We start from the raw sequence: 17,614 nt of genomic DNA on the forward strand, positions 1-17,614 counted from the left end.
GTCTTTTCCAGAACAGGAATGACTTTAATAGATGACGAGACTGTCACTGAGCGGTGGGCCCGCATTATCCTTGTCCCACCTGTCAGTGAGTGTTGACGTGTGCGTGGGTATGGTTATGCGTGTTCGGGTCACCGGCGAAGTTTCTGCCCTTTAATTTTTCTAGGACCGACTGCTCACTGTTTGCCTAGGAAGAGGATCTGCTCCGCGCACACAACCGGGCTACACACGAGAGTGCAGCTTCCTTTTTGTGGCTGTGCAGGGAGGGTGGGCCCACATGGCTGTTTGAGCTTGACTGGCTTTGCATTGTTTATGCAAGGCTGGATGACTATCATAATAGGCTTTCCTTTAGCTTGATTATTGTGGCTTACATAGCCTACATCATTGTAATGGGACATGTATATGGATGCTTTTGGTGTTTTGGAAAAATAGAAAAAAGAAAGATTATGGTAAGGTTTTTTGTTGTTGTTAATATGTATTTCGCTAAAAATAAAATTATGAAGCATGGACGATAAGTTGGCCTACAAACATGAACAAGTGTAATATTATTGTTTATAAATACTATGTTTTCTTCTGACACGGACAAAATAATTATTAGAAGGCTAGACATGGAGAAAGGGGTTGTTGTGTATGGTAAGAGTGTGATGAAGTGAACAAGGGTGAAGCTATAAAATTGTTCCACCGATATCATTAGTATCAAAATACACTGATCTTATTTGATTGTTATTATCATCTTTGTTTCCTAAATAATTTAATCATGATTTTGTTGGGGGTTGTCAAGGTCGTCCTAACCCCGGCAGAACATTGCAACTCCATCCTTAGGTGTGAGGTGTTTTATAAGTATTGTTGTTATGTGGGAGATCTTGATAGTAACATGCGTGAAATATGTGCATCGATTACAGTTTTATTTGGATAAGATTTATATGCTCTTCTTCTTTGACCCACCAAATATTTTGGATGATATATCTGTGAGGACTTAGATAAGTATGCTCGCTGTAGTGTCGCAGGAATTACGTGATAAAGTAACCTGTCAAATATATCCTGTTAATGCATAACTAACTATAGAAAGCAGATTTTCATTTAGAAAAATAGACCGGGAGACTCTGAGCTTTTTCTGCCTGTTTTTGAATGGCTTTTAAAATATGCATAGTCATACCTTCTGTATATATGTTTATAAGACAAATTTAATTTTTCAACCTAAAATTTAGATTTTAGAGTTGGTTTTGAGTTTTTTTTCACCAGTGTTTATTTATTAGTGGTTGTTAGATTTATAAGAATACATGCATTAAATTTTTTATTTATAAATTATTTTTTATCTACAAATATATCGTTTGACTTTTTTTCCGTAGAAAAGCTAAACAACCACTTTGTTCCGAGTCAGCATATATAATTAATGGTTCCCCCAGCGTTTTTGTGATGGAGTGCATTCCAGGTTAACCACATTGCAAAACCGGGCAAACTAGACCGGGTTTACTTGTTGATTAGTCTGCGTGACGTGTGCCGGTTGCATTCTTCGCATGGAAGAATACATGACGAGGATACAAGTCATTATCTGTTACTTGTACCTTTCCCATCCATGTGCATATATATATACGAGGTTCTTCTCACGATCTACCGCCATATCTTAATTAATTTGTTGTAATTTGAACTGTTTTTCTTTCGAAAATATCCTAAATAGGTTCGATGAAGTTTAGTCAAACATTAAAAAAATTCGGAGAGTGATTTGCTTTAACTTAGCAGTACAAGTGGGAACTTAATTAAGCGCCATCAAATTGAAGACCAATTAACAACTAACTAGGCTGAGGAAGTACACGAGCCTCGTCGATTAGTGTGTATGTATGTATGTTTGTATGATTTCTGATATTGTACAATCAACCTTTACCCCCAAAAAAGTTTAAAAAAACATTAAATTTGAAGCGACACGTCTCCTATATCTAAAAAAACGTAGAGACAAGTAAACACACCATGATCCCTCATGAACACGTATTTATAGTACATTTGCGTTTGTATATATTTACGGAATTTCAATTCGGAATCAGCTTCTCGCCATCGCCAATCCAAACACACTGCAGACCACCACCTTGGACAGAATACCGACAGGTTTGAGTTTGAATTTGAATTTGAATTTGATTAGCTTCTGTAGTTTCCACCGCGATGCATGCAGGTGGCGCGCGCTGGATGAAACCGCCAACTACGGTACGGTGCACTGCTGGATTAATGGAACTGCGGGCGATCACCTCCCCTTCATGTCGGCGAGCTGCGCGAACATCTCGCCGGCGTCGGTGGTGGACGCGTCGGGCGGCGCGACGGTGACGGAGGAGCTGGAGGAGGAGGAGGTCGGGGCGGCGGCGCGGTCGTCGTCGTCGTCGGCGGGCTGGTTGGCTCCCTCGGGCGGGTTGGCGTCCTGCAGCTGGAGCGCGTACTCGAGGTTCCAGAGCACGTCGCCCATGGAGATCCGGTCGCTGCCGAACTCGGCGAGGCACTTCTCGGCGGCCTCGGCGAACTTGTTGAGCGACTCCTGGTTGACGGTGCCGGCGAGCTTGGGGTCCATGATCTTCTCGATGAGGCCCTTGCGCTTCCACTGCATCCCCCACTCGGCGAGGCTGACCTGCTCGCGCGGCAGCTGCGGGTCGATGGGCGGCCGCGCGCACAGCGTCTCGAGGAGGACGACGCCGAAGGAGTAGACGTCGGACTTGTCGGTGAGCTGCTGGCAGCGGAAGTACTCCGGGTCGAGGTAGCCGAAGCTGCCCTTGACGGCGGTGCTGACGTGGAGCTGGTTCATGCCGGGCCCGTCCTTGGAGAGGCCGAAGTCGGAGACCTTGGCGACGAAGTTGTCGTCGAGGAGGATGTTGGTGGTCTTGACGTCGCGGTGGATGATGCCCTGCGCCGTGCCGGTGTGCAGGTAGTGGAGGCCGCGGGCGGCGCCGATGCAGATCTCGAGCCGCTGCTTCCACGTCAACGCCGGCCAGTCCTTGCCGTAGATGTGGTCGCGGAACGGGCCGTTGTGCATGTACTCGTAGACGAGGATCATCTCGGCGTTCTCGTCGCAGTAGCCGATGAGGGAGACGAGGTGGCGGTGGCGGAGCTTGGACAGCATCTGGATCTCCGTGTTGAACTCGTTGATGCCCTGCTCCGACTGCGGGTTCCCGCGCTTGATGGCCACCTTGGTGCCGTCGTCGATCTCGCCGACGTACACGTTGCCGAAGCCGCCGACGCCGATGATGGCGCTCTCCTCGAAGTTCTTGGTCGCCGTCTGGATCTCGGCGAAGGTGAAGAAGCGGCCGAGCCCCATGGTGGAGGAGAAGGTGTAGCCGCTCTTGCTGGAGCCGCCCTTGCTGGTGGTGAAGGACTGCCCCGTGTGGATGGGGAGCAGCCACGACGAGAAGCTGTTCCGCCGCTCCCAGTCGTGCGGCCGCTTGTACCACTTGACGGCCATGGCTCCCAGCCCGGCGAACGCGCCGAACATCATCGCGAACCCCACCGCCGCCACGGCCTTGCGGCTGCCGCTGCCGTCGTCGGCCTTCCTCCCGTCGACGCCGAACTCGCCGTCGAGGCTCCCCACCGAGTTGCTCATCTTGAGCACCTCCACGCCGCTGAGCAGCGCGTCCACGCGCCCCGTGTCCTCCCCCATCGGCCCCACCTGGATGCTCAGCTTGTCCGTCGCGATCGACGAGTTCACCACGATGTCCTTGTAGTACGCCGCCGACAGCTCGCCGGTCACCGTCGACAGGTCCAGCCCGGAGATGGCCTTGCGGCCATTGACGAACACGTTGAAGTAGAGGTCGTTCATGCTCTTGCTGACGATGTCGGCGAAGAAGAGCCGGACCAGGTAGCTGAACGACGGGTCCACGTCCATCTTCCACGACATGTTGAAGGTGGGGCTCCCCACGTCGGCGTCCGCCATCTTGGCGCAGCTCGCGTACACCTGCGCCGGCGCCACCAGCTTCGACGTCCCGTCGGGGAAGTTGATGTTCCCCACCGGCACCGACACGTCCTTCACCGCCTCCTTGGACTGCACGTACGGCGCGTCCACGTCCCACTGCCGGCCGAGCGTGTCCTTGTCGGGCGCGATGGCCGGGCCGCCGACGTTGATCCGGTACACGACCTGGTACGCCGCCTCGGCGAGCCCCCCCATCTCGCCGATCGGCGCAAGCCCCATGGCCGTGTCGGTGATGAGCTCGTCGGGAGCGTTCACCACGTCGATGGCGTTGATGAAGGCGGCGGAGTCCTTGAGCGGGATAAACTTGATGGCGAGGTGCTTCTCGGTCGCGTTAACGAGGAACTCCTTCATGACCGGCTTGTTCTCGGCGGTGAAGCTATGGAGGAGCACGTTGGCGTCGGTGGAGACGGTGAAGGTGGCGGTGGCGAGGTCGAAGTCGGCGTTCTTGAGCGGGAAGAGGTAGAGGCGAACGAAATGCCAGCCCGGCACGGTGAGCGGGAAGCTGTAGACGGCCTCATCGCGGAAGATGCGGGCGGTGAGGTAGACCGGCGAGGGCACGTCGGCCTTGTCGTCGGCGGCGGCGACCCGGATGGCGTCCTTGGCGGAGAGCAGGTTGTTGGACTGCGCGTCGGACTTGTAGACCCTGCCGTCGGTGGTGTTGACGGGGGCCGCGCCGCCGCAGTCGATGAGGAAGTTGTCCTTGGGGGTGAAGGTGGACGGCGTGGGCGCCGTCTGCGCGCCGCTGTCGGTGACCGGGCGGCCCTGGCCGGAGACGCCGGTGGTGAGCGCCGCGGCGAGCAGCAGCGCCACGGCCAGCATGGTGGACGGCGGGGACGCTTATTATTACTACTATTATTATTATTGGCAAGTGGGGGTTGGGGTGGGGGAAGAGGCGAGGTGCGGGGCCCTCTGGCCTCTCTCTCTGGTTGGTGGGGCCAATCGGAGGAGAGGGAGGGCCAGGGGGCCGAGAGGCGGGCGGGTTATGTGGGCCAGCGAGCGCGCCGTGTTTAAGCATGCCGCGGCTACCGGCTCGCCCCGCGCCGCGCGCTCCACCGCTCGCACGCACTCACCGCACCGCCTATTCTTGGCCAGGTTGCCGCGGCACACCCTCTCATCCTGCTCATATTTAGTACAAATTGAATTTTAAATTTCAATTTGAAGATGACCTCGTGGTTGTTTTCCCATAATTTACTCTACAACATTTGCTTTTCTAAGTTGTTATAATGTTTTCTACTATATCCATCCTAAAATAAGATTAATTTTGTTTTAGCTTCTTGGTCTAAAATAAATTTATTCTTAAACAATTATTATATCTGAGTTTATAAAAATAGAGAATAAATACATTAGAAGTAGATAAAGTAATAATAACCGCACTAGGATTCGATAAAATTGTTAGATTTTACCAATTCCGAAGGCCTCGTCGGTTGGCCAATCGTTGATAATGTGTTCACGATGTGTCAACAAATAAAACATAATTTATGGTTTATATATATGTGTTCTTATCAAATTTAAAATACAATATTGAAAAAAAATCTGCGATGGAAAGCCCTCCAAACAATTCCAAGATTAAATTTTAGATGCAAATTTTGGCATGGACGATGTTAATTGTATGGCAAAGGATGGACCATGAAACAGTGAGAGACCGATGTGCAGATGTGCAGACCTGGAAACGGAATGAGTTCATGACTCATGAGTTTCTTTTATTATTCTTCTTCTTGTTGTTCTAATGCATGAATTTGGACAACATTTGTGCTGCAGCGCCCGCTACTTGATGATGGAATACATCTCCATGTATAACGTATTCGATTAATTAGGAAGAACATGTATATATCAATATATGTTTGTGATGGTCGAATAATCCTATGCTACGACCTACGTGATGCGTGTAATTGTTTCGTGATGTTAGTAGATTGATGGATTTCTAAAGAAATTTTATAGGAATTGAAACCTCATGATTATTATTTTTCTGTAAATACCATTCATTTCACGGAAATGGACCCTAGCCAATTTCTTGGAATTATGTCATGGTGAGTTAATTCCAACGTATTCTTAGCATGAGGTGAAATTTTATAGAAAATTTCCTTTAAATTGGAGTTACCATGACACCCAAGCCCTTTAATTATCCTAATCATTTTGCAACCCTATAAACTGTCTGAAAGGTTTTTAAGGGGAAAGAGAGGGGGGGGTGATCAAATCCATTTTTGTTCGTACCTTTCCACAAACACAAAACACCTCCTTGTATTAACAATCTCAGATCAGAGTGGAAGAAATTTTACTTTCATAACCTTCATCCATTTCATATTATAGGTCAATTTGATCAAGAACTGAACAAATGAACTGGAAGCTGAAGACTGCTAATTTATATCCATTATCAAAACTCGCCAAAAATGGCAACAACTTAGAATTTATATTTTATACGTCTTACAAGTTACAGCCAGTACAAATCACAAAAAACAAATAACAGACGGACACACAGAGCAAAAGACAGAATACGTACACATAATAATTAAAACGCTTGCATGATGCTACTGTATATATATATGTATATATATAAATATAAAATATAGTACGTAATAGTAGCGCCTATAATTAAATAAGTAAGGAGATTATGATATGGTGAGTTAATCCGTATGCGTCTTGTTGATTAGCATCCGACAGTGAACCACCTCCTTCCTGCCTTCCTGCGCTCCGCCTTCCTCTTCTCCTTCTCACACGCACACTTCGCCTCCTTCAGGCTCTGTTTAATTTCAGACAGTTTTTGTTTCAGATGAAATGCAGGGGTAGTACTCCATCCATTCTAAAATACGAGGGCTTGTTCGGTTTAGAAAGTTTATAATTCATATGAGTAGAAAATGTAGATGAATAGAAATACATGCACACATCGATTTAGATGTATTTTTTCTAGAGTTTGGAGCATATGGAAAACTTTCTATGTTTGATCTCTAAAACTTATAGGAAAGAAAAGTTTTTTTTTTTGGTTTGGGTATATTGCACTACTACAAACCGGATGGTTTCGTAGAAATTTCATAGGAACCAAAACACATTGTTTTCCCTCCAAACTAAGCAGGGTCTAAAGTTCAAAATTTATATCGTAATGTTAGCATTTATATGATGATTCTATGATCTCTCCAATTATAATGTTCATACAACCAATCTGGTACATGTAACGAGAATCTAACCAATTTAAAATTTAAATTTGACCGCGGACCTAACCAAAAGACAGTATTTTCTAAACCTTAGTTTTTAATCAACCTACACAAATGGTTATATTTTGGAATAAAGTTATTATACGGTAAATACAGTATTCAATCTTTTCTTTGCGCATTGGTTATGCAATTTTACTAGTAATCGAGAGATTAATGTGCAATACAAGTACATATTAATATTGTAATATGTGATAATTATCACCTTGTGTGGGTTTGGTTTGGTGCGATGAAGCTGCCGCGCACCCAGTAGCTGCGTGGCGCTCCAGCTCCCGGCGGCGCACGCCGGCGGCCGGTCCTCGCACGGCTCCGGCAGAGGCGGCTCGGACCACGCGCGGTCCTCGGCCGGCCGCGCCGCCGGCAAGGCGCCGTCCAGCTCGCAGCTGAGCTGCCTGATGCGGGACTCGAGCAGGTTGAGGCGGTCCATGAGGTCGCCCTTCACCTGCAACTGCTGCAGCGCCGACGGCAGCGACTTGGTGTGCTGGTGGCGCGCCGCCGGCGCGCGGCGGACGGCGCGATGGTCGCCGGCGGTGTCGGAGTCGCAGTCGTGGTCGTCGACCTTCGCCCCCCGCCGCCGCTGCTCCTCCAGCTGCCGCAACTGTCACACGCACACACACAAACAGCAAACGCCAAGATCAACACAGCTACATGGATCGCCGACCACCCGACGAACGGATCAATCAAGCCGCGCCGCGGCGCCGCCGCCGCTCACCCGCAGGTCGATCTGGTCGAGGCGACCGAGGAGGCTCTCCGGCGGCGGGGCGAGGCCGTAGCCGCTGATGAGGACGCGGCGCTCCGAGCCCAGCAGCACGTCGGCCATTGCGGCTGCGCACCGGTGCGCTGCAGGCGACGCCGTGCGGCAGCATATATAGAGGCCGGCGGCGAGGTCAGCGTCAGCCGGAGCGTGGCTGCATGGCCGGAGCCAAGATCGAGTCGTGGACTCGGCAACCTGATCCGCCCCGCGCGGCTCGGCTCGCAGCTTTGACTTGGACACCGTCATGATGGGCCTGGGCTACATTCCAGGCCCAACTTAAGGCCCATAGAGTAGTTAGCCGAACAGGAGAGACACTGTCATGCTGGGCCTGGATTGAATTGCATTGCATATTTCATTGAGGAATAAGTTCATCCGTCTTCCCTTAACTCTACGTCGAGTCTGTGGACATCGCTAAACACCAATACCATAAATCTTAGCAATCATGCAGATTAGGTCCAATGGCAGTATGCACGGATGGTTTCACTGACGTGACATCCTAGTCAACAAGAAGAAAAGAGGAGAATAGGAGAGAGGTGACATGTGAGCTCCACATAACTTTTTTGCTTACTAGGATGTCACGTCAGCGAAACCAGGAATACATACTGCTATGGGACTAAATTGCATAGTTTTATATAGTTTAGGAGTGAAGATTTCTGATATTAGGGCGCAGGGATATCTCGCAGACTCGATGTAAAATTGAGGGATGACAAGTGAACTTATTGCTTCATTTGAAGGACGGCCTAGATAAACTCTAGGCCCAATTAAAGGCCCAGTGAGTAGTAGTAATCAAACAGGAGACCAACATGATCATTTTCTAATTCTCTGAAATCTATAATCTATAATACTTCAAATGTCTTTAGTGGCGGTGGACGGTGGCAGTAAATCTACCAGCCCATTGCTTTGTATAGCTTTTTTTTTATATAAATTAGTCGTTGCTTTTTCCTGATATTATGGAATAATTCAGATTTGGTTCAAATAAGTGATAGTAGCATAGTTGATAAAAAAAATCTACGATATTTTGTAATATATTTTCGTAGCAAAGTATGGATATTTTGTTAGTACGAATAAAGAGAGCATTGGAGGGTATGGACCATGCGAAAAAAAAAAGTCAGAATCAGATGATTGGTCTGGACGCATCTCTCTTCTGTTGCTAAAAGCAAAATCTGTGGATCATCTTGCCCCGTGATCGACATAAACCATGATCATGCTTCCTGTTCTGGGATCCACTACAAATTTCACAACCCCACTTTGCAGTTTACAGTTTTTACACCAACTTTTCTATACCATCTCTGTTGATTTGCGTCAAAATTGGTTGATCCCTAAAAAATTGGCCACCCAGGCTCAATGGTGTTGCTAGCTCCATCACCAGATAATATTTATGTGGTAGAAACTCATGTTCATCTCCATCATGGAATTGTCTGAACAATCTTGCACAGACACCAAGAACTGAAACTTCTTCTATCAAACTCCTGCACTACTAGCACTAGATTACATCTTGAGACCATTGGAAGTGTATGAAGAAGTTGGACACTGATTTGCACTGCCCTGAGCTCAACATTTCACCAGCATTTATGCAACCAAAACCTAAGTTGAGATGTAAGTTAAGCCTCTGCAGGAGTGCAGTACAGGCCTCCACATGATCAGTTGTTGCAACCAGGCTAAACAGGCGAGCTAATGAGCAGCAAAGCACATGGTAATGCCTCACTAAACCGATCCGGATCGATCTGCTTTATATTAAAGAGATGGCACAAACCACCAGACGAACTACTACTACTACCTGGCAATTGCTCCCTCTACTTTTTTTTCTGGGGCTCATTAATTGCTAACTGAATACTTCTAAAATAACTAAATAGCACTTCACTTCCAGGCAACTGTGACAAATGATTAATTATTTGATCAGTATGTTTAACACTCCAACGATCGCATACCAACTGCACTACTGTTAATGGTATCTCATTATTATATACTTATCATGCATGATGATGGAACTACGGACCTTTCAGGGCTTCAGGTTTATATTCAGATTATAATGCAGGACAAACACTCGCAATGATTTAACCGACAATTGTGGTCAATTCAAACCTGCCAAGATCACGCAAGATATCTCTTAATTTTAATTAGTTCATGCTAATAAGCAGTATTGTATAAATTTATTTTGGTTGCTCTGAACCTTTTGTGTCGTATTCAGGCATCCAGCCTGTCTTGGAAACCATTCTGAATTTCAGCATGGCCAGCATGTGAACCTTCTGCCTTTTAACAACCCCAGCAATAAAAAGGTAATTAGCATAAACTATGAGCTCCACTCGAAACAAAAAGAATTTCATGAGAATTGTTTCTATATTATTCCTTCCAAAAACAATTTTCTAACACAAATACAATAACCGTCCTTTTCGCATAAAAACATTCGGATCCGCTGGAAACAAAAAGAATTTCACTGGAATTTCGCTGGAATAATCATGCATTTGGAAGGGAAAATTCTACGGTGTGAGTTGGTGCGTTTGGATGGACACACAAACCAGGCTATGGGCAGCATGACAAATGACAGGGAAGCTGCACCATCCATCCATCGCAATATATAGCTAACCTGTATTTTCTGTGTGCTGGGAGGCAGCTTTGGAGGGCTCTATTATTGTCTTTAGCCTCTCAGTCTCTCTGATTGATATGACTCCCTAACCATATGCTATTATGTCACACTGGCAATGCACATACATACATACTGCTCTGCATATTCCCACCCTGTTATAGCTTAATTTAATCTACATGGTTCAGCATTAGTGTCTGACCATCAGTGTCGGTATAGCTACAAGGCTTTTGAGCCTTGCTGCAACTGATCATGGGAAGGCTCATCAGCATTGAATTTCAAAATTGGAGATTTTCCTTGTGTAGTTCTGAACTTTTTCTGTATGCATGTATCCATATTGGATTAGTCTTGATACTATCAATATAGTATTAACTTGATAAAAATCTGACAATTCAATATATATTTGAAAACCAACTAACCGAAACGTGCCAAATGGAGTATTCTGATTCTGAATGAAAAAAAAAGGAATTCGAGGAGAGATTCTGAATGGAAAATGCAGGTCAGAAACTCAGAACAATAAAGTGATCTCAAACTAAGATTAATTGCACAAACGAGGAACCACATAAACTTAACAATCAGGCGTGTGTTTTAATTTTGTAAAATATGGCAGTGTCAGAACAGAACATACATAAACCACATTTAATTATGATCGCATTGACTGAAATTACTTAGTTTCTCTAACCATAAAAAAATCAGCAAAACGAAAAGGAGAGGAAAGGAATCAAACAAATAAAGGAACAAGAGAGGCAGAAGAGAAAAGCAACTGCCCAAAACAATGGGCAAATAGATCAAAACAAAACGTGGTTGGTTGCGTTTCGAATCAGATGCCTGTCTTTTCTTCATCAGAAAGCTCAAGAACTGAAGAAGAGAGGAAGGACCGAAGGAAGGAAGGAAGGAAGCAGAGGAAAGAAGCTGACGTGGCCCTATGGTGGGCCCGTGGGTTACAGCGTCTCTTTCCTCGGTCAACGCAGGCAAGGAGAGAAGGAGAGAACTGACAGTGCCAGCGTGGCAGCCCATGTGGGCCCCACCGGCTACACTTCTGACTGTCGGTGGAGCTCAGGCTGTCTGTTACCTTGTGCTCCAATTGCGTGCGTGTTTTCGTGGCTTTTTAGATTTAGAGACTTTTTTATAGTTATTTGTCACATGGAATGTTTGGATGTTAATTAGAAGTATTAAATATAAACTGATAACAAAACTAATTACATAAATAAAGACTATTTTATTAGACAAATTTTTAAAACCTAATTAATCCATAATTAGCAAATGTTTACTGTAGTATCACATTCGCTAATCATGGACTAATTAGGCTCAATAAATTCGTCTCGCGAAATAGTCCAGAGTATAAGGTGAGTTTTATTAATAGTCTATATTTAATACTTTTAATTAGTGTCCAAACATTTAATATGACAGTGACTTAAAAAAAGTTCTGGAAACCAAACATCCCTCGGACTGCTCAAGAGTTGGTGACAAAAAGGAAAAAAAGAAAGAGAATTTGATCTCTTATTATTTTTAGCAACTTGTTCATCTTCGTAGTATTTTTAGGCCTTGTTTAGTTCCCAAATTTTTTTTCCAAAAACATCTGATTGAATTTTTGGATATCTAAATAAAGTATTAAACATAGATGAATCAAGAAACTAATTGCATAGCTATGAAAGAAATCTTGAGACGAATCTTTTGAGCCTAATTAGCCCATGATTAGCCATAAGTGCTGCAGTAACCAACATATGCTAATGACAGATTAATTAGGCTCAAAAGATTCGTCTCGCGGTTTCTAGGCTAGCCGTAAAATTCGTTTTTTTATTCGTGTCCAAAAACACCTTCCGACATCCGATCAAACATTTAACGAGACATTTTTCCCAAAAATTTTTCCAATCTAAACAACACCTTAGATGAATTCAGAGGCTTTAGTTTACCAATCCGAGCTGCTGACTTGAATGCAGTGCACATGAGGGCATAGTAGTTACTTCAGTTAAACTAAGCTCACCCTCCAACGACTACTGCACAGCACCACGCACATGTAATACTGCCATTTAAAATTCAGTGACAGTTGTGATTAACAAAACAATGCGAGCGATCTTGCACTAGTGTTTTACCTATTAGATTATCTTCACATAGAACAAACACACACTGTAATTCTGATTATTTCAGCTGCGACTGACACCGTGAAATAAAAACAACAAACCAACTAAAACTGTACAAACTCCGTTATAGTATAACTGTATTCGTGGATTTCCGCGTTCAACTTTTAACTGTTTTTTTATTAAAAAGTTTATGAAAAATAAAAAAATAGTCATGTTTCATCGTATAATAATAATAAATACTAATCATAAAACTTTTTTAAATAAGATAGACGATCAAGTGTCGAAAATAATCAATACGAAAATGTACTTAGACTAATTTGTAGTATTGAGAGGGTGGCGAACTCGTAGAACTGTTAGAGTGGCGGCCATTCATTAAAGATTGACCGGTATCGCTGAATGCCTTGCGTTCCTGATTGGATTCAACTGTTTGCTTTTCCTGCTCCACTGTTTGGGAATCAATGGTTGATTATGGAGATCATTAGCATGATTCCTGCTTTCTTTTGTCATGAAAACATCTATGGTCCAATCATGTTTTCTTTTTCTCTTAACAAATGGAGGTACAAACAAGTAATTATCAGGCGGATGATATCACATTCAGACAGAGACTGCATACTGGCTGATATTGTCAGCTGTGTTTGTGTAAGAATCACATAATCACATACAGACAGGAGTAGTTTTACCCGGTTGGCTGATAACAAATGCACACCAAGTTATAAGTTTATAGCTCCTTTGTAATTTGAACAATTGAGAGAAGGGACGGATCCAGAATTTAAAGGTTAAAAGGGTTGGTTACGTTCTTCTTCCTCTAGCCCCTCTCTCTTCTTCTTCCTTTCTTCTTCCCCATCCTCTTTCCCCTCTTTTCTAAGGGAGATCTAACATATAGGGGGGCTGGAGCTCCCGTAGCCTCCAGACTGGATCCCGCCCCTGATTGAGAGGTACACCAAGTTATAACTCTTTTATATATTTTGATTTTTGAACTGAAATAAACGAAGAGGTACGTAGCTCGTTCTGAAACCATAATTCAGGAGCCACTTCAATTCATGTCATGCATCAAAAAGCTGATTGCCAGCGCTACTGTAGCTGTCCTGCAAACCTTCAGCAACAACAAATCTAGCTGTGGCCAATACTGATGTCTGAACGATTGCACTTACACTTTTGAATCATAGAAGATGAATTCCACAAGCATGATTCATGACCCTTGAATAGTGTCTTTTTCTTTTCTAGGATCATGTGATCTCTGTATTTATTCCTGTCCCTCCTGGCTCACAAAAGCCTTCCTATATGACCACTATTATGTTATATTGTTACTAGATTGTAAACCTTTTAAAATGAACTTTAAAAACATATTCTCTTTTTTTTTTCTGTACATTACTTGACACCATACCTAGGGCTCATTTGAAACGCAAGACTTTTCCAAGATTTTTATAGAAAACAATTCATTTCCTTCAAGATCGTCAACAAAATTTCTGCATTTCAAAGGAGGCCTAAGTGTTGTCCTACCATACCCTATGAAATGGTTTATTTTTAGCTGATATTTTTCTAAAAAAGCAAAAATATCCTATTATCTTGGACAATTCAAACTAATCAAATTTAGCCAATTTGTAACCGGTGGTTGGATCTAGCTAACAAAGCACCAACAAATTATTATTGTCAAGCCGTGGCGCGAATAATGCTCCCGCGATTATTTCAAGCTGCGTGCATGTGCTGCTGCGTATTCCCCAACTGATGATCATCTGCTGAACTGTACTGCCACTGCTAATCTACTACACTGGCTACTCCTAACTGTTTTTAAAGTGGTAGTTACATCGTTATCTCTGTTTTTTTTTTTGCTTTAATTACACGTACTCGCGCCAAAATTTGTATATTTAAAATCTCAATTAGGCGATGGTTGAGACGTTATATCGACAAGCAAATCAAACAGGAATGCAGGCTCTGCATCAGCCGCAGCCGACACAATACGAATCACCATCTAACCAAACGAAAACGAATCAAAACTTGGACCAGCCTGCATTGCTGCGAATTCTTGGTTTTAAATTCTACCCAAATAAAATAAATAATTCTGAGCCATGTGGAGCAGTAGAGACAAGGAGGAAACACCAAAAAATAATTTAGCAAATAAATAAATAAATGAAGTGTATTCATCTCCGATAGCGCCATTAGAAAGCATCCTTCCTCCCTCTCTCATTTTACAGTAGAATCAAATCAACTCTGCCATGAACGGGCACACATATATTATTATATCAATATCGGCCAGGTTGGTCTCTATGCTGATCTTATATTTTCGCGAGTATGCCTTTCAAGGACTTTCAAGGCCGTGTTTAGAGCACGTTACTACTGGTTTCAATTTATCTATAGTCAATCTAATAGCTAACTCATACAATATTTATCTACAAAACATCAATACATAGTCTCATATATCATACACATATCTTGTTTTGGTGCTCATGTGCAGCTGGCTACAAATTAGTAGCTCACCCCTCTTCTCTCTCCCCTCTTATCTTTTAAAAATATGCTTATAGCTGGCTTATAGCCTGCTATTGTACATGCTCTTAGTTCCAAAAATTTTCGTGTTCATTCGTCTCGCCAAATCTTTATACAATTAGTTTCCTAATACTCTATATAATTAGTTTTTTAATTAGTTACCGAAATAGTCTTCTGACATTAGGTCAAACATCCGATGTGACACCTAAACCCAAAATTTTTCGTGAACTAAACAAACCCTAATTTTCTAAACAATTTTTTTATACGAAAGTATTTTTTATATAAAAGTTCATCATAAGTTCTTAAATCAAGTCTTTTATACTCTCAGATAGGTATAAAAAATTAGATATCGCAGAAATCCATCGTATTCAGAAGAAAGAACATGGCCATAGTTTTCAGTAAATAAATAAAATCTCCCATAATTACGAATTTGATAATGAATTTGTCATGTGGCGAGTTGGCATGTAATCTAATTGGCGTATATATTCGGCTTGTCCATGCGTCTTCGTTTCTTCTCTCATCAACCTCACCACCATTATTTCTACTCTTCTTCTTCTCCATCTTCCTCCTCCTCGCTGTCCATCTCCTCAGCTTTGAGCTTTCTCTTATTCAGTAGCCATTTCCCTTGCTACTCTCTCCTCACGAGCTCCGTTGCTTTTGCTTGCTCCGGCTGCTTTTCCGGCATTGGTTCTTTGCTTTCTTGCCCGGGCTGTTTGAAAGATCCGAAGAGCTCTTTACAGCTGCAAAAGAGGGGAGAGGAGGGCGGCGGCGATGCTGGGAGCGAGCCCGAAGGCCAAGAAAGGCGCCACGGTGAAGTTCGGATCGATGAAGAATCCTCCTCCCCCGGCGGCGGCTGCTGTCGCCGCCGTGGATGCGGCGCCGGCGGCAGGTGGGAAGGTGCCGGCGGAGGAGGTGTGGGAGGTGCGGCCGGGTGGGATGCTGGTGCAGAAGAGGGGCGGCGCGGCCGACGAGGAGCCCGTCAACGTGAAGCCGGTGCCGACCATCCGCGTCAAGGTGAAGCACGCCGGCATCACCCACGAGATCTACATCAACTCGCAGGCGTCCTTCGGTCAGTGCCGCCGCCGCCGCCGCCGCCGCCGTCGAAGTGTGGTCAATCTTTGTGGTGCCAATTCGACAGCCATGTCTGATTCGATTGGTGTTGATGGGTGCAGGGGAGCTGAAGAAGATGGTGGCGGCGCGGACGGGGCTGCATCCCGACGACCAGAAGGTGATGTACAAGGACAAGGAGAGGGACTCCAAGGCATTCCTCGACATGGCCGGCGTCAAGGACAGGTCCAAGCTGGTCGTCGTCGAGGACCCCGAGGCACGCGCCCGCCGCCTCATCGAGGAGCGCCGCAACGGCCACCTCGAGAAAGCCGCCAAGGCCGTCGCCGCCGTCACCGCCGAGGTCGACAAGCTCGCCCCCAAGGTAAGCACCCGCATTGCCGGACAATTCCATCATCCAGCCATGGCGACGGCCGAGGTAGCTAGGCTCACTTGTTCCGGTGGGTGGGAGCAGGTGGCGGCGCTGGACGCGTCGGTGCGGAAGGGGGAGAAGGTGGCGGAGAACGACGTGGTGCAGGTGACGGAGCTGCTCATGAACGAGCTGCTCAAGCTCGACGCGGTGGTCGCCGACGGCGACGTCAAGGCTCAGAGGCGGCTGCAGGTGAGCTTTCTTGCCTCCTCCCATCTCCACCACTTCCACTGGCTCACACCATCAATGGCGCAACGAGTTAATTGACGCCGACGCCGCTGCTGCAGGTGAAGCGCGTGCAGAAGTACGTGGAGACGCTCGACGCCGTCATGGCCAAGAACGCCGCCATCGTGCGCAAGTCCGGCGAGAAGCTGTCCTCCAAACAACACCACCAACCGCCACCACCACCAGCCAGGCAGCAGCCACCGCCGGCGAGGCAACAGCAGCAGCAACCTCACCAACACCATCAGCAGCAGCAGCAGCAACCGACACAGACGCGGTGGGAGATGTTCGACCTGCTGTCCTCGCTGCCATCGACGTCATCGGCCTCCTCAAATACCACCGTCAGCTCAACGGCGTCGTCAGGCGCGCCGCCGGCGAACCGGCTCGACTGGATGCTGTTCTGAGGACGACGCAGAAGCAGAAAGAAAGGGCAGAGAATGCAAAAGGTGCTTGCTTGGCAAGAATTGCACCCATGTCCGGAAAATCTGAAAGCAAGGGTGTCATGTCATGTCCTGATGAGAAGAAGAAGATGATGATGATTGCATCAAATTCTTGCAATTTGGTTGGCCACATTACATGGTACTACCACTTCTAGATGAGTTGAGTTCATCATGTGAGAGTAATTTTTTTATCTTCTTTTTTATATTTCTTTTTCTTTCTTCTTCTTCTTCTTCTTCTTCACCATCAAATGTTTGATAATTCTTTTGTGTGCATATTCTGAGAAAGAGAGAGAGAGAGAGAGGGGAAATTAGGGGAAGGAAATTGAAGTGTATTCAGATTGGGAATAAGTCAAAAGGGTTGTCTCCAATTGGGGTTTGAAGAAAGGAGAAAAGAATTGTTGTACCCATATGGATACAGATACCAATACATACCGTTCTTGA

General features: G+C 45.4%; 3 protein-coding genes across 3 annotated transcripts; 1 reads left to right on the top strand and 2 right to left on the bottom strand.

Moving 5' to 3' along the window:
* Positions 1-2,148: 2,148 nt before the first annotated feature.
* LOC102702571 (probable receptor-like protein kinase At2g21480) lies at positions 2,149-4,876 on the bottom strand. Its single transcript, XM_015838899.2, has one exon. It carries the CDS (start codon positions 4,754-4,756, stop codon positions 2,231-2,233), a length of 2,526 nt encoding a protein of 841 aa, XP_015694385.1. The 5' UTR covers positions 4,757-4,876; the 3' UTR covers positions 2,149-2,230.
* A 1,397-nt stretch (positions 4,877-6,273) lies between these two features.
* LOC121054783 lies at positions 6,274-7,993 on the bottom strand. The gene is made up of 3 exons (XM_040525477.1): positions 7,853-7,993; positions 7,346-7,738; positions 6,274-6,674 (listed from the first exon to the last, which is right to left on the bottom strand). Exons 1-3 carry the CDS (start codon positions 7,958-7,960, stop codon positions 6,582-6,584), a joined length of 594 nt encoding a protein of 197 aa, XP_040381411.1. The 5' UTR covers positions 7,961-7,993; the 3' UTR covers positions 6,274-6,581.
* Positions 7,994-15,540: 7,547 nt separating this feature from the next.
* Positions 15,541-17,614, top strand: LOC102711891 (BAG family molecular chaperone regulator 3-like). Its single transcript, XM_040525646.1, has 4 exons — positions 15,541-16,106; positions 16,210-16,466; positions 16,557-16,703; positions 16,799-17,614. Exons 1-4 carry the CDS (start codon positions 15,809-15,811, stop codon positions 17,135-17,137), a joined length of 1,041 nt encoding a protein of 346 aa, XP_040381580.1. The 5' UTR covers positions 15,541-15,808; the 3' UTR covers positions 17,138-17,614.

This window comes from Oryza brachyantha, chromosome 6 (assembly GCF_000231095.2).
Source record: "Oryza brachyantha chromosome 6, ObraRS2, whole genome shotgun sequence".
NCBI classification, from domain to species: domain Eukaryota; kingdom Viridiplantae; phylum Streptophyta; class Magnoliopsida; order Poales; family Poaceae; genus Oryza; species Oryza brachyantha.

Excerpts from the sequence above, each read along its gene's own strand:
- LOC102702571 (XM_015838899.2), bottom strand. The coding sequence starts at position 4,756 with ATGCTGGCCGTGGCGCTGCTGCTCGCCGCGGCGCTCACCACCGGCGTC.
- LOC121054783 (XM_040525477.1), bottom strand. The coding sequence starts at position 7,960 with ATGGCCGACGTGCTGCTGGGCTCGGAGCGCCGCGTCCTCATCAGCGGC. Across the intron at positions 7,739-7,852 it reads TCGACCAGATCGACCTGCGG|TTGCGGCAGCTGGAGGAGCA; the intron begins GTGAGCGGCGGC and ends TGCGTGTGACAG. Across the intron at positions 6,675-7,345 it reads CCAAACCAAACCCACACAAG|AGCCTGAAGGAGGCGAAGTG; the intron begins GTGATAATTATC and ends GAAATTAAACAG.
- LOC102711891 (XM_040525646.1), top strand. The coding sequence starts at position 15,809 with ATGCTGGGAGCGAGCCCGAAGGCCAAGAAAGGCGCCACGGTGAAGTTC. Across the intron at positions 16,107-16,209 it reads CAACTCGCAGGCGTCCTTCG|GGGAGCTGAAGAAGATGGTG; the intron begins GTCAGTGCCGCC and ends TGATGGGTGCAG. Across the intron at positions 16,704-16,798 it reads AGGCTCAGAGGCGGCTGCAG|GTGAAGCGCGTGCAGAAGTA; the intron begins GTGAGCTTTCTT and ends CCGCTGCTGCAG.